General features: G+C 44.4%; 1 protein-coding gene across 4 annotated transcripts in view; it reads left to right on the forward strand.

Moving 5' to 3' along the window:
- Positions 1-16,535, forward strand: part of Sidt1 (SID1 transmembrane family member 1) — a 96,600-nt gene that overhangs the window by 23,100 nt on the left and 56,965 nt on the right. For all 4 annotated transcript variants that reach the window (XM_037209745.1, XM_037209746.1, XM_037209747.1 and 1 more), the window contains exons 2-3: positions 10,495-10,616; positions 11,777-11,947. In XM_037209745.1, coding sequence (XP_037065640.1) covers positions 10,495-10,616; positions 11,777-11,947 — 293 coding nt within the window. The remainder of the gene's footprint in view (positions 1-10,494; positions 10,617-11,776; positions 11,948-16,535) is intronic.

A 16,535-nucleotide genomic window follows, 5' to 3' on the forward strand; every position in this document is an offset into this window, starting at 1 on the left:
TTCATATCTAGGTTACCGATGGCAGAGTGGAGCTAAAATGACATAGTTTATACAGCAGTCTTCTTAGAGACGGGCTCTGGGTCGAAGACATTGAGAATCTGAAAGTGGAAGAAGTACGTAGGCCCCCAGGGATCAACTGCTCTTTTCAATGAGATGGATGAGCTGTTCCTAGAAGCCAGACCGTAAAAGGAAACTAAGGTCCTCTGTGGGATGGATCTTTCTCCTTTGCCATTTGCGTTTGTAAGCCTGGCTCCATTCGGCAACAGATAATCAATAGTGACTGATGAATGAATGGCCCACAGCTCTTCTCCCATCTAAACCCACGCATGAGCAGAGTGGCGCTGCCTTCTTCTTCTCTGGGTGTCCTACAGGTCAAACACACCGCCTCACACTGCCTGTCATCTGATTGGTGACACTACCCAGGGAAGTGAATAGTCTGGTGATGTAGCACGAATCTTAAAAGTTCTTATTAATAAAAACAAACCTGGAGCTAGGTATTGGGGTGAACACTGAAAGGTCAGAGAAACAGAACAGGCCACGGCCACCTCACTTTGCCAATCCTCAGCTGATCCTGTTTCCTCAGACTGGAAGCCTCTGAGTCCTCATCCAGAATGAATCTCAGCTGAACTGCTGCTCAAAAGTCTAAAAGCTTATCCAGGCTCTAGTTCACACCTTAAATACCTTTCTGCTTCCTGCCATCACTTCCTGGGATTAAAGGCTCTTGTTACCAGTCTGGCTGTTTCCAATGTGGCTTTGAACTCACAGAGATCCAGGCAGATCTCTGCCTCTGGAATGCTAGGATTAAAGGTGTGTGTGCCACCATTTTCTGGCCTCTATATCTTGTGGCTGTTCTGTCCTCTGACCCTAGATAAGTTTATTAGGATGCACAATATATTGGGGGACACAACACATCACCACAGGGTGTCATGGTTCTCATGATATATTTGAGGAGACTGAGGCCCACCCAGAAATTTTAAAGCAGTTTTTTCAAGGCCACATAGATGTTAGTGCCAGGGAGAAAAAAAAATGAAACCCAGGTCTTCATATCTTTCTTCACTGTGCCCCAAGAGTGTAAAAGATAGTTTTCCAAAGCTGAACCAGGCTGGCGGACTTTTAACCATACCTAGCGTGACCGTCGCAGTGATTGGTTTAATCCTGAAGTATGCACTAACTGAGGGAGTTGGGTCTGCCACACGTATGAAAAGCTTAGCACGGACATCCTCAGAAGGGGATGCTTTGCCCTCTAGGGGGATGGGATTCGGGACTGAAGGCTGCGTTGCTTGGGGACAGCTTTTTCACACAGATCACACGTGAATTGTCTCCGGGGTCTTGCCTACACTCAACCAGCTGTGACACCCAAAGACTCTTGGCCATGTTGCTTGGCAAGCTGAGACACAAAACAGGTCTGGAGAGGTTACTGAAGCAGGTGGTTGTTTACCAATGAGCCAGAACCAGGGTAGAAGTTGTTCAGGTGCTCAGTCACAGGACCCGAGGAAGTAAAAGAAATCCTTGACTGACTGACCCTTCTTATGTGAGTTAATTTGTAGCTCTCAATTGACCATCTTTAAATTTCATTTTTCTTTCATAAGGTATCAACAGCAAACAGCTCAGATAAAGCATAAAAATCAAGGAAGGGTAAGGTCACACATGCCGTCTACCTGGCTGTGTCTACCCAGGGGCTCTTCAGGTCTGGGGTCCATTTTAATTTCTTATAACAACAAATGAGTACAAGCTGACAGTCAGGGTTAAAGGTCAAGGCTGGTGAAAAGGACTTATTGCTTAAAAATTCTGTGAACCTACAGTGCTGGGTTGATTTGTTGTCCCAGAAAATTATGTTGAGATCTCACAGCCAAGGAACCTGGGAATCTGAACTTACGTGGAAGTAGATATTTGCATGTGTGACCAGTTCAGATGAAGTCGTTAAGATGGAACATACCCCAGTATGGCTGGGATCCCCATGAGAAGGGGAAAATGGGAACAAAGAGGAAAAGAGTCAGCGAAAATGTGGACGCATAGAGAGTCTGCCCGGTAACAAGAAGGGTAAAGGCTGAATTAATGAAGCTGCCAGCTAAGGGATGGCAAAGAAGGATTCTCCCCAGCATCCCAGAGGGAGCAAGGCCCTGCTGCCTCCTTAACTTCAGTCCTCAAGTCCCCAGGAATGGGAAAAAATAAATACCTATTATCTAAAGCACCTGGTTTGTGATATTTTGTGACGGTCATCCTAGGACTCTAACCTAAGCATGCAGAGTCCAGTCTAACCTGTTACTGCTCCGTATACTCCCAGCTTCCGCTGGGGCCCCTGGTCACACTTCTCTACCCTCTGCTCTGCGGGAAGCCAGCACAATGGCCAGAATGTCAGGCTTCTTCCTGTGATTAGGAAGCATAATAGATAAACAGACAAATCGAGAAGATAACGTGCCAAACGCTTGTGCAGAGCTCAGTGTGAGGCATGAAGAGACTAGGATGCTTTCGCTCATCGTCACCTTTGTCCTTTCAACCATCGCTTTACACAACCATTGTGGGAGACGGTCCTCCGCAGGTTTCTTCCACAGAAGGTTGGTTGAAATTTTCTTCTTCTCTTTTTTGTTATTTTAAGGATATTTGCTTAGCAAACATCATCATAAAGTTCACAATGCCTCCCCCTAGAGCTAAAGGCAAGCAGGCTTCTTGCCTGTTGTAAAATATTTAGGTACTCTTCAATTCCCAGCACCCACATGGTGGCTCACAACCATCTGTAATGAGATCTGGCTCCCCCTTCTGGCCTGCAGAGATACATGCAAACAGAATATACATAATAAGTAAATAAATCTTTAAAAAAATATTTAGGTATTCTAATCTTGGGGTTCCTCTCTTGTAGAGCAATTGATTGCATGTACATAGGCATCCATCTGGGCCTACTAGTGTCATGATCAGAATGCTGGGCAAGAAGCAGTGATGCTAATACAGTATGTTGTGACAAGTTGTTTATCTCCACCTGAGACATTGGGTCTGTTCCTAGCATTGTTGAGCATGGTAAATGGGGTCACGTCTCAGATCCTTTCAAGTTTATGGACTCTAGCATCTCACGTTTGATCTTCATTCTTCTCATGTAGGTCCATTTTATTAAATGTGCATATATAAACGTATAGCACGGCTTTCCTTACTCTCAAAGTTTACCCCAAAGGGGCTGTGCAATGGGGATCCCTTGTTCACCTGCTCTCTCTCAGTTTATCTTCCTGAGCTTTGTCCACACTGATCCGTATTCCTGCCACTCACATTTCACCAGGGTTTAGCCTCCTGTGGCAGTTGTATTTTTTGTTCTTCTGTTGCGTAGCTTACTTTTGTTTCGTTTGCTCGCAGTGAACTTTCTCATTCAAGATTTCATGCGTGGGTGTGTGTGTGCACGTGTGTTGGAGTTCTTGTCTATAAACTTGGGAGTGGAAAGATAATTCATCTTCAGCTTTGCTTCCTAGTTTCCACTTGCTTCATGAAGTGGTTGTTATGACTTTTTTTTAGCACTAGGCAAGAGTTCCTGTCTTACCTTGCAAGCAAGGTAAGTTCATACATTTGAGACTCTGTCTTTACGAGGGCTCTAAAGTGCTGAATGTGGTTTCATATGTCCTTAGGTAATTCTTTCTTCTTTAGAAGCTGCTTACACCCTGTCTTAGTCAGTGTTCTGCTGCTGCGAGAGACACCATGACCACAGCAACTCTTATAAAGGAAAGCATTTCATTGGGGCTGGCTTACAGTTCAGAGGTTTAGTCCTTTGTCATCATGGCGGGAAGCATGGCAGCACACAGGCTGACATGGTGCTGGAGAGGAGCTGAGAGTTCTACATCTTGATCCAAAGGCAGTAGGGAGAGAGAGAGAGAGAGAGAGAGAGAGAGAGAGAGAGAGAGAGAGAGAGAGAGGCTGGGCTTGAGCATTTGAAACCTCAAAACCCCCACCAGTGACACACCTCCTCCAACAAGGCTGCACTTCCTAATCTCTGTCAATTAACACCACTCTCTAATAACCAAGCATTCAAATATATGAGCCTATGCTATGGGGCCATTTCTATTCAAAACACCACACATCATTACTCCAATTTTCCACAGGTTGGGGGTTTTGTCTATTACAAGTTCTTTATCTATTTAAAATACCAGTCTGTTGCAAATGTACACGTATGCCCCAGCACGCAGCTGTCTCTTCACATCATGTCATGGTTCTTGTATAGCATCTTGGTTTCCTAGTGGACTAATACAAGATTCACAGTGGTGCATGTTGGAGTCCATGATTGGACACAGTGATGGCATTATATTCTGGCCAAGCATTTGTGGCAGCTGAGTCTCAGGAAGCTTGGTTCCTGTCGTGCTTCTTCAGCACCTGGGTATCTTTGGTAAAATCACATGCCCTCTGCGTCTCAGGCTTCTCATCTGTCAGTGAAGGAGTTGGATAGATGATCTCCCTGTCATCTGCCCAGACAGATGTGTCCTAATGCGGTACATCAAAATTACATGTACCAGCCACATATGTCCCAGCTTGCGTGGCAGAGCCACCTTCATTCAAAAGTGACTAGCCTGCTTCTAGTCTTCGTTGACTTACCCCTAAGGTAGGCATTGTGTCAGCCCATAGCTCATCACCACACTCTTGCTGAGAGCCTTGCTCCTAAGGGGGCTGATGACCTGGGACAGATGTGTGGTCAGCAAAATGAAGAAAACTATGACCACCTGTTTCAAACAAGTGGCCCCGGATAGCCTGAGCCATTTTTGTTTATATAGTTTTAATAGTTTGCATGAACAGTTTTACAATCATATTTGTTTCCTTAAGTTTCTAATAATGATTTCAATAATTGCCAGGCTGTTCCCTCGCCTCATTCCTCTTCTGTTCCCCAACTCTCCCACCGGTAATAATTACCGAATTGACTTGTAGCTTTAATATTAGAAGCATAAATAATATAACAAGCAACAAAGGAAGTTTTCTAACTAGGCACACTTACACACAGAACAGTGTGCCTAGTTGGCAGCATTTTGGGTTATAGCATCATGCAAAGTGAAAGAGAGTTTTGCCTTTAGTGATTAATGTTTACCTCTAATCAAATCTAAGTTCTTTCCATTAACTTATCAGCCGTGGCTGAAACAATTCATTCTTCATTGCTTACTACTCTATCTCCTATAAGGAATATACCAGGTTCTCTCCTATCATCCTGTAAACTACATAACTTAAAAGCTTGCTCTTCATAGTTGGCACTGCTTATCCCCTGTTCTCATGTCTCCTTCCTTTCAGCTTCCTACAGTATTGGCACAGCTGTTAGAAAGGAGGGCACTGTGGATTCCGATGATTCTGCTTCATTCCCTGTTCCTAAGACTGTCCCCATTAACTCTTGATATCATCTCTTCATTTGCATTTCTCCTAGACTCTTATGGTTAGAATCATTCTCTCCTGAACAGTTATGCAAATTTGTAATGTCCTGAACAACTGTGACTCTTTCAGACTAATCACAAGGTGTGTTGGAAAGGTAACAGCCTGTTCTTGAGAATCCTTAATTCATGGTCACACTTGAAACATCAAAGGCTTTAGAAGCTGAATCAGGTCCACTGTGTATTTTTAACAACGTCCCCTTTGGTTCACCCCGAGGAGAGTCATCAGGGAGAAGTTTTCCTAATGCAATAGCCATTTCATCTATAGCTCTAAGAAAGTGAGACTAGAGGCAGCCAGCAATGTACTTTATGTAAAGAAAGCAAGGAGAGCAGGTAGCGATATGCTCCTGGGGTCGTGCTCAGAATTATGCAGCAAAATATCCATTGGCCTTGCCAAAAATGGGTTAAATTCTCCTGGCCCTTGCCTCCAGGAGAATTTGTTCATGCTATTCTCAGGCCTTGTCCCCTAAAGAAGTCACATGGCTCCCTGCACACTCTGATGAGCTAGCATGCCTTCTTTGTGGGAAGATTTCCTTTGGTAATCCCCAGACTCTCTTGGAGCTTCTGAGTCAGGGTCTATGCCCAGTGACTCTTGGGAGCATGGGCAGAAAGGGGGGTAAGGAGGGTGGGAGTAGTTAAAACCAGATAAACACCCAGTGAATACAAAGGAGTTGGCAAGGCCATTACACATTAGCAAAGGGATTGGCCACAGTCACGCCGCAGCCATTTTACAAGGCGAGTCTATGCACTGGTGTGTTTAATGATGGCAGCCAACAGCCTCCGTGTCAGAAGCTGAGGTTTCCTCTAGCAGATCTGCAGTCTCGTTACTTTAGCCAAACCAGAGTCAACTTAGAGTTAAACTCATTTTCATCCTTTATATGCAAGTAAAGTGTATCACCTCCAATTTTGAGCTTTTCCCTGATGACACAAAAGATTAAAAAGGGGGTCTCAAAGCTTTCGGAACTTTCATAAACATGATCTGTATACTACCGGAGGCGGAAATCCTTGCATAATTCTCTACTGCCTCTAATGTGATTCCCTGCTTGTAGTAAATACAGGAAGAAACACACTCGAGGTAATAAAAGTACTCTTTTTGTCAGGGAAACAAGAGGAAGCAAAAGGGGAAAACCATAGGCTTTGAGAATGCTCTAGTCCGAGGTCTCAGAGTCCATTCAGCACGGCCAGTGGCCACCCTTCATTAAGCTTTATCTTCACACAGCCCACTTCACTGTGGTAGGCGTAGTCCAATTTTCTCCACTGCTCACTAGCTTTTGGAAAGACACAGCAGATTCTGAGCGAGGCCCTCGATCCTTTCCTCTGGGTAATACCTTATCTGTTCATCTTGCAAAACTGCCCAGTGTCGCACAACTCCTACTCTGGTATCTTTTGTGCCATTTATTATGTCAGTATCTCTTTATCATGGCTGGCAAGATCATTATTAAATAATAAAAAAGTAAGTGGATTATGAAAGCTAGACCAGGAAGATCAGGACGTGGAGATGGATGAGCAGTGGAGGGGCTTAGACAGCCAGGATGTATCTGTCGTGATGCCCTGCTTCAGGCCCAACGATTTCAGCTTCCAGGCTGCGGCTGTGGTGACGATGCTGAGCTCATGGTCGGGCATCTCACAGTAACACATAGGTCAGGCAGTGGATCAGTAGATGGTTCTAGAAGAGAGCTTCCACAGTGTAGGCCCCCAACCAAGGACTCCAACCGCCCACTAGTATTTGTTAGAAATGTATACTCTTAGGCTTGTCCTTCATCAGCTGAATCAGAAACTTCCTGCAGTTGAGGGGAGACTAGAATTGCTGCCTTATAATGAAGTGTGGAAAAAAATTCTGAGCAGCTCCCTCTGACACTAAGTCCCTAAGAAGGGGGCTGCATCTAAGGGAGGACGGGAAGAGGCATGCTGGAGAAGCAGCTTGCCCATTTGAGTTTACCTGGGTTCCGACTGCTCTAAGTAAACCACACTGTAAACCACGTTGTCTAGTATTAGGATGTCTGCATTTCAGTTACCAAAATTCAACGACTTCTGAGTCCACCTACTTCTAAGGTAATTTATTCTGTCAGGCTCTGGGGCTTCTGAAAACAAGGTTGGCAACTTCCTCAAAGAGCCAGGCAGCCAAACTACCAGTTAGGCATGAAGGCACACACCTGTAATCCCAGCACTTGGAGAAATGAGGCCGAAAGATCATGGATTCAAGTCCGGCTTGAACTACTCGAGAAATCCTGTCTCAAAAATCAAAACAGAAACAAAGAAACAAAACTAAAATGCAGTCTACAATAACATACAGCTTTTTACCCACTAGGATGGCTGTAATAAAGATAGGCAGTAACAAGTATGGACAAAAAAAGTAAAGAAACTAGGAACATTGGGGGATATATAAATGACTGAAGTGTAAAAATGATACAACTCTGGAAAACATTTTGGCAGTTTCTCAAAAAGTTGAACATAGAGTTATCTTGTCTCCCAGAAATCCAGTCATAGTATATACCAAAAAGAATTGAAAATACATATTCACACAAAGTTAGTACACAAATATTCATGGCAGCATTGTTTGTAAATACCCTAAATGTGAAAGAAACATAAATAATCATTAAAGAATAGATAAATAAAATGTTGTGTATTCATGCAATGGAATATTATTCAACAATGAAGAAGAATGAAGTTTTGGTATCAAACAAGACAGACCAGGTCCGTGGGGTAAATTTGTACTCAGTTTAAAAAAAAAAAAAAAAACTAAGAAAAGCAATTTCTGAAACAATTGAAAAGCTACAAACAACATGTAAATATCAGATAAATTAAAATGGTGGTGAGATCATATTGTTTATGTTTTTAAGATTTATTAATTTTCCATTGTATGTGTATATATGTTTGTCTACATGTATGTGTATCATGTGCATACCTGGTAACCTTGGAGGCCGGAAGAGGGCATTGGATCTCCAGAGTTACAGACAGTTATGAGCTACCATATGGATGCTGGGAACCAAACGTGGGCCCTCTGCAAGAGCATCAAGTACTCTTAACTACTTAGCCATCTCTCCGGCCCCTGTTTATGGATTTTGTTAAGGAGGCTCTACCTCTTAGAGATATTCATTAAGCTATCTGATGATTAAGTAATATGCTTTTGTGTGTGTGTGTGTGTGTGTGTGTGTGTGTGTGTGTTTCAAAACACAATGAAGCAGTATGTGGAAATAGAAAGTATGAATAAAACAAAATATATTTGTTAATAGGTATCAAAGGTGAATGATCCATGACTATTTATTGTCGTTTTCTTGTTACTTTGGCGTCAGACTGGTAAAGTTTCTGAGCCGCTGAAGGTCTTTGACATGGAGAGTGACAGATGAAATTGACATTGCAAGGGATGCAGCCGAGATCAAGAAGAGCACTGGGGGGCTCAAGTCAGTAGAGAAAAGAGGCTGTCAATAAGGCACTGAGGACTGAGCTTAGTGTTGTCAGGGAGGGAGGCCCGGGTAAGATCAGTCTGAAGGAGTTAGAAGTGGCAGAAGCAGGGACCAACCAGAACCCTCAGGTTTCAGGCTGAGATGAGTAGCTGCATGATGGAACTATTCATTAAAAACCAAACAAAAACAACAACAACAAAACCAAAAAAAAAAAGTCCGGAGTGAAGGGAGTGGGAGATTCCATGTAGCCACATGGAGTTTAAGAGGCCTGTGGAAATCCCACAGTTTAACAAAGAGGTCTGCACTTGAAGTACAGTTGGAGCAATTATCAGCTTCACCACTGTTTCCATGGAAACAGTGTAGGCACAGGAAATGCTCCCTCGGGAACGAGTACTTCTTATCAAATTAATAAATTACTCTTCGCCTGTGCTAACATTAAAAACGTGAAGCAGTGGCTTCATCGGGGAGAATTCAGAGTACTAAGCGATGGATACGACACACAGGCTCTTGGCCTGCATTTGGAATGTGTGGTAGGTCTTCAAGGTTCAACTTGGGACTTGCTTTTTTTTTTAAATTTTTATTTTTCCAGTGTGTGTGTGTGTGTGTGTGTGTGTGTGTGTGTGTGTGTGTGTACATGTGTGTATCTGGAGACCTGGAGGTTGTGGGTGAGAGGCATCCTCAATAGCTCATCCAGCTTATTCACTGAGGCAGTATCAATTGAGAGCCGATTTAGCTCGTCTCTCTAGTCAGCTTGCCCCCGGGGTCTCCTGTCTCCATCTCCTGAGGCTGAAATTACAGGGAGATTTGGTGGCCCCAGCATTTGACTTGGATTCTGGGAATGCTTTAGCCACTGAACTACTTGCCGAGCCATTTTACTGTCCCCCACCCCCCCAATAAAGAAACTTTCAAAAGAATATAAAGGCGATGGATCCATACATAAAAATGCCATGTAGAAGATCACGTTTTATTTTTTCTTTTGCTCTTCTCCATTTTCCTGTATCATCTTCCGTATCTCATACGGTACTGTAAAAGTTTTACGGAAAACACCAAAACCCTGTAGCCCCCAGGAGCAGACTTAGCCTCCCATCTTCAGGATCAAGACTCGCTTGGTGTGCGTCGTGTGCTCTCTCTCATGCAGAGTGGCGAGCTTGTTCGTGACTTACCCTGAAGCAGAGAGACTCAGGCCCTGGAGGATGTGCTGCAGTTGGATAGGGAACAACAGACCATCTCTTTGGCTGTTTAAAAGAAAAAAGGAATTGAAGCAGAATGATTTACCATACCCAAAGTTTGTCAGCAGCTGGGGGGCGGGGGGGGGCTTGTAGACTGTGAGGTAGTTTGGGGGTATGTTCATGATTTTTATATTATTTGTATTTATAGTCAAATAAGGAAAGAGTACATTGAGATCTTTGTTTTTCTCTCCCGGAGTTATTCTTGAAGCCTTTGGTTGACCGCTCAGCTCCAACTCCTCAGTTTACTACTTGACGGCTCCATAATTTGGCCTCATCCAAGAATAACTGAATCAGAGTTTTAAGCAAATCGTATCCAGGCATCAATTATTATAAATTTCCTGGGGCAACTTCAATGCGTGGTCAAGGGTGAGACCCACTTTGGCTATCGTATGAATAATAATAAAAGACAGCTGGAGCACTGGGGTTACCTGTCGTGAGAAGAAACGTCAGGAATCAGTGAGCTTGTGTTGGCCTGCCCCACAGGTGACGGCTGTGCGGGTGCACGTGAACAGCTCCACTGAGAACCTGGACTACCCCGTCCTGGTGGTGGTGCGCCAGCAGAAAGAGGTGCTGTCCTGGCAGGTCCCTCTGCTCTTCCAAGGACTGTGAGTATTCTCTGCCCGGGTAACGTCACTACGCTTGACATTCTTCAATCTCCGAAGACTTAGATGGGTTATTATTATCATTGTTTTGTTTTGTTTTGTTTTTGTCTTAGCCAGAAGAGAACTCAGACGTGGGAATGCCAGGGTAACACATGTCACAGGCAAACACAGCATGCCCCAGCCTGCTCAGGGCTATACATGTCCACCCTCTCTGAATTTCAGATAAGCATTCCGTCTAGGTTTTCAGTACCTTACACCATTTAAGAATCGATCATAGCCGGGCAGTGGTGGCACACGCCTTTAATCCCAGCACTCAGGAGGCAGAGGCAGGCGGATCTCTGTGAGTTCGAGGCCAGCCTGGGCTACCAAGTGAGTTCCCAGGAAAGGCGCAAAGCTACACAGAGAAACCCTGTCTCGAGAAACCAAAAAAAAAAAAAGAATCAATCATAATATTCAATCCCCCCCCACCCGCTTTTGCAAAATAGATCACCCCATAGCCATTCACTGGGTTAGGCCCAGCAGTCAATAGATGAGCAGCACCAACCCCATTCTTCAAAACGCCTCTTCTGCTTGCATTCTTCATTCAGCAGTGTTTACAGAGCAGTGCTGAGTGGGAGGTTTGGGAAGACACTATAAAAAACAACAGGAGTCCCTGTCCTGACAGAGTCCCTGTTTTGCTGAGGAGAGTTCATTAAGGTGTTATGGCACCAATACGGAGCCCAGAAGGCACAGAGAAATGGGCACCGACTGAAATGTTATTACGTGGTTTTCAAAGGTTCAGGAATTTGAGGGTTAAATACTAATTCTGATAGTTTTATCTTGAAATCAGTGAAACTGAAGAAAGAGAAAGGAAAAGACTCTATGGTGGTTTAACCAGGAGAGTTCCTCCCTCAAATTTTGGTGTTTTCCCTTGAATAACTTGGGAGTCTGGCTTAACGCCATGTAGACACCGCTAAGTAAACTGGTCAGGATATAACAGTTCCTATGTCCCTGTCATACAGTGGATGCAACTACAGCTTCCCTAGGGTTGCTATCCATAGATCCAGCCTGAAATTGGACTTAAAGCCACATCAGAGAGGAGCAGAGTGAGGTAGCATATTCTCCCTGGCCCCGTTCACTGTGTCTCCTTCTTGCTGATGTTGTCCACACACCCACCTCTGCAGATACCAGCGGAGCTACAACTACCAGGAAGTCAGCCGCACTCTTTGTCCATCCAAAGCAACCAATGAGACCGGCCCTTTGGAGCAACTGATCTTTGTAGATGTAGCATCCATGGCTCCCCACGGTGCCCACTACAAGTTGCTGGTCACCAAAGTCAAAAACTTCCAGCTCCGGTAAGCAGGCACACGTGGCTCTTTGCTTTCTGCTCTCTTTTGCCTATGGATACTCAGCTCAGTGGCCATCTTTACAGATGAGCCAGGCATTGCTTCAAGAGAGACCTCAATTTGAATGAACCCTCAGGGAAGCCAGTGGTACCTTTGATCTGTTACTGTCACCTGGCGGTAACCTATGTGAATTGCAGGGTTGGTATTCGGTGAGGTAATTTGACCCCCAGGAAAGGAACACTGTGAAACTGAAGTCCTTGGGTCACAGCTCTGTGCAAGTGTTAATGAATGACTTGCAAATCTATTCTGCCACGATGTTTTCTGTTTTCACTTCGTGTAGTATGACTTGGTGTCATCAAACAGACCCTGCGAACATTACCAAACACACAGAGTTTGGAGAGCTTGTATGCGATGAAGATAAACCTGAAAAGAGGTGGTAGCTGGACTCTGCATGCTCTGCTTTCTCAATTCACCAACTTTGCTGGTGACCCAGAAATCCAGAGGATGGTGGTCATGGAGTCCAGATGAGGGGTGTGATAAGAACCAGGTGATGCTGCAGTTTCTGCCATAGAGTTGGGATGACAGCCTAGAATGCATATAGAACACATTTCGACGATGTCCAGAGGTTTCTGTTGTTCTTATTTGAGACTAGGGTCTGCCTAGGTTGCCAGGCTGGCCTTGGACTTTTAGGTTCAAGCCATCCTCATCCCTCTGCCTCCTAAGAAGCTGTGACAAGAGGTATGCATCACCACACCCAAAGAGGTCCAGAGATGCTAAGTCCATGCCCAAAGTCACGAAGACAGAAAAAGGCAAAAATCAAGCCTGGATTCTGCTCACATCTTCCTCTTCTAAGTTCTTCTCCTTATAACACATTCTTTCTTCTTTCTGTTTAAATCCATCCTCCCAAATTTATGTCTCGCTAAATATGCTTCTCAGTTGCACAAAGCATTTGTTTATTCAAATTCAGATTGTAAAATAAGACAGTTCTGCTTTTAGGCATTGCTCTAACTCCTTTCACACACACATACGGCATCTTCCCAACAGCTCCCAACAGCAATGGACCCTTCTGTGTCATTAGAGGTCACAGTTGTAGGCAGGGAACAGTGGGAGGGTGGTGCTCTAGAAACAGGCAGCCACTGGATCGCCGGGCAGGGGGAACACAAGGAGGCATTGAGAAGAGAGTTGTCTACATTGCGCTATTGCGTGAGGAAAGGATTGAAGGAGACAGTATTGGGTGCCGAGAAGTTCGAAGGCTGACACCATGGTCAAGGTAAAAAGTGAGAAGCTGTCTTGAAGAATGTAAGAGATGAGATTCTCAAAACTTGAATGACTATGAAGGAAAGGGGAAACGGGAGGGTCCAGAATGACATCATGTTTTGTTAGAGGAAATGAAGATTGAGTGGTTGTGACTGTGTGGCCAATCTCAAGCAGGAGCTACTTGACATAGAACCTGGTCAGGGAGATTCACGGTTAGTCGCCTCTCCCTCTCTCCTCAGCTTAGAAAGCACTTGAAATGTATAAATTACAGGAACTTTGCTAGAATCAGATACTTTTTGATCTTCAGCTACATTTTTTCTCTTTATGGGGAATGTCAGCGGTCATGACTTATAACATTACCAACAAGGTGTATCCTCACCATGAACTCCCATGTATTCACTGGACTCTCAACACTGTGATCCAGCAGTCCAGTGTGGAGGCAGTTTCCTTGAGGTATGGCAAAGCTGTGGACCCATCTGTTCCTAAGGGCTTTGCCTGTGTTTGGTATATTAAGGGGAGAGACTCCATGGCAGCCAGAGCAGAAAATCAGGATGACTGATTGCTGGCTTTTAGATATTACCAGTGATTGGAGTCTGGGCTGAGTGTTTCAATGAATTGAAATAAAGGCACATAGATTTCAGGTTAGAGCAACAGCAACAACAAACTATCCAAAAGCATATAAGTAGTATAGATCAGAATATGTGATCAGAAGCCACAGATCACATGAGAGAGGACCGAAAGACTCCAATTATTTTTTGGAGTTTCCTTTTATGGAGGTCAAAAGGAGGAGTTTGGTTGGTAAGGGCATATCACAGGTGGTTCTATTCTGATTGACAGGCATAGATTATGTAAGCCTGTGATCATTGCGCATGTCCTTTCTCATGATTCATCAGATCTCAATCATACCATGCCCAACTATGCATAGACCTAGTATGGTAAACAGGGGATTCTCCCCAAATCTTCACTCAGAAGACACAATTTGCATGCACCCAAAAGTACTTCAGACCTGATTGGACCCCTATGTTCATATTCAGAGATTTCTAGAGTAAGACTAAATAGAAACTATCCATTCTTGAGGATCATTAAGAGGAGGAGAAACTTATTCTTTTGTTTGGAGAGGAGTGTGCACCCAGCTCAATGCAGGAGGGGATCTTAATCTAAAAGGCTGCTGGGTGCGTTATTAGGAGAGGGGTGGGGGTGAATGCATAGCCCAAACCAAGTGGAGTCCCAGGCTGCTAATCTATTCTCTACTGCAACAGAGCCTCAGGATAACTGAGGAAAAACACAGGGGAAGCAATCTTCAGCAGAGATGTGTGGTTTGGTACCAGAGCACACTTCTTCACAACCTCTCCCCAGCATGTCCATCACATGGCTATGACTTTCAGTAGAGTTATAATGACAGGAGGTACAGTTATCCAGCCTGCATTCCTTCTCTTCTTATTGTTTGGGCTATGGTGCTCTCTAAACACCAGGGGGTCCTGGCTAATTCCTGGTGAAAGGCCAAAACAAAGAGTGGACAGCAGGGATCTCCTTCTATGACTAGAAAGTGAAAGACGGCCTGCAGGCCATTAAGGACTGACCCAGATAAAACAAAGGAAAATTCTCTCCTGGAATTCCGGAGGCCACTGAAAGGGAACTGGGCAAACTAACAGAGAGGAAGAGAAATGAGTCAGAGGAGGAACAGAGCAACAGCTCTGGACACTGGGCGGGGGTGGGAGGTCATCTGCACATGGCTCTGCTAAGGACTGGGACCTGCTGGCAATGAAGATGAGGGCTAGCCAGCAGGCACTGATCAAGGATGCTGAAAGAGTCTGAGTGGGAAAGAGTAACAACCAGGGCCAATGGTGAAAATGACTTTGAAGCACCTTGTGGAACTTAGTGATCTTATCTCTTTATTGTTATTATTGTTGTTGTTGTTGTTGTCCTAGGTGCTTGTGTATGATCAAAGGTTTATCCTTTCATGGTGGTACATGCCTATAATTCTAGCACTTGGGAAGTAAAGGCAGGAGGATCAGAAGTTCAAGGTCATCCTTAGCTATGCAGAAAGTTTGGACTACATGAGACCCTGTTTCAAACAAATTCTCCAGATCCTGTACCCCAGTATCTCAGTGCCTGCTCCCTGTTCTCCCTAGCCTGTCTGTCCTAAGGACATTATTTTATATTGCCTTGTCCCAGCCCCGCTTTTACCTACCTTTATGTTTCTAGTAGGTTTGGTTTTGTTTTTAGGTCTTAACCTGAAATGTTTGTTTGTAATTTCAGTGCCTCGTGGTGTTGTAGTAAGGCACTTGCCTAGACGCATCAAGTCCAGAGCTAGCCACCCAGCACTGCACAAACTGGGTGTGGAATCACATGCCTGGAATCCCACCCCTTGGCAAGTGGAGGCAGGAGGATCAGAAGTTCAAGGTTATCCTCAGCTACTTTCAAAAGAAAGTTTGAGGTCAGCCTGGAGTACACCAGATTCTGTTTCAAAACCACATGCACACAAAAGAAATCTTGATACTTCTTTAGGACAACAGTAACAGACTTTACCAGCTGTCTCCAAGATAGTCTTCTATTGTGTAGGGAGCATGGGTCTCTTCCTTCCAGCATGGCTAGCCTGGAGAAATGGCTCAGCTCCTGTCTTAGGGTTTCTCTTGTTGTAAAGAGACACCATGACCATGGCAACTCTTATAAAGAAAACATTTAATTGGGGTAGCTCACTTACCGCTTCAAAGGTCCAGTCTATTATCATGATGGGGAGTATGGAGGTGTGCAGGCAGATGTGGTGCTGGAGGAGTAGTTGAGAGTCCTACATTTTGCAGGCAACAGGCAGTGGTTTGAGACACTGGGTGGTATCCTGATCATAGGCAACCTCAAAGCCCAAAGACCCCACAGTGACAGACTTCCTCCAACAAGGCCACACCCAAAGCTACATCTCCTAATAGTGCCACTCCCTGTGAGATTATGGGGGCCATTTATGTCCAAAATACAGCATTACATTCCCTGGCCCCCATAAGCTTGTAACAATATCATAATGCAGTCCAACTTCAAAATTCTCCGTAGTCTATCACAGTCTCAACAATGTTTAAAAGTCCAAAGTCTCTTCTGAGATTCATGGGCTCTCTTAACTTTTAATCAAAATCAAAAGGCAGATCACATACTTCCAACATATAATGGCACAGGATGTACATTAGCATTCTAAAACATAGGGAAGGGAACATAGTGAGGAAATACTGGACCAAAGCAAGATCAAAAACCAGCTGGGCAAACTCCAAACTCTGCATCTCTGTGTCTGATGTCAAATCACTCTTCAGATCTCCAACTCTGTATAGCTTTGTTGATTGCAACACACTTCTTTCTC

The sequence above is a fragment of the Peromyscus leucopus genome, chromosome 12, assembly GCF_004664715.2.
Source record: "Peromyscus leucopus breed LL Stock chromosome 12, UCI_PerLeu_2.1, whole genome shotgun sequence".
Lineage (NCBI taxonomy): Eukaryota > Metazoa > Chordata > Mammalia > Rodentia > Cricetidae > Peromyscus > Peromyscus leucopus.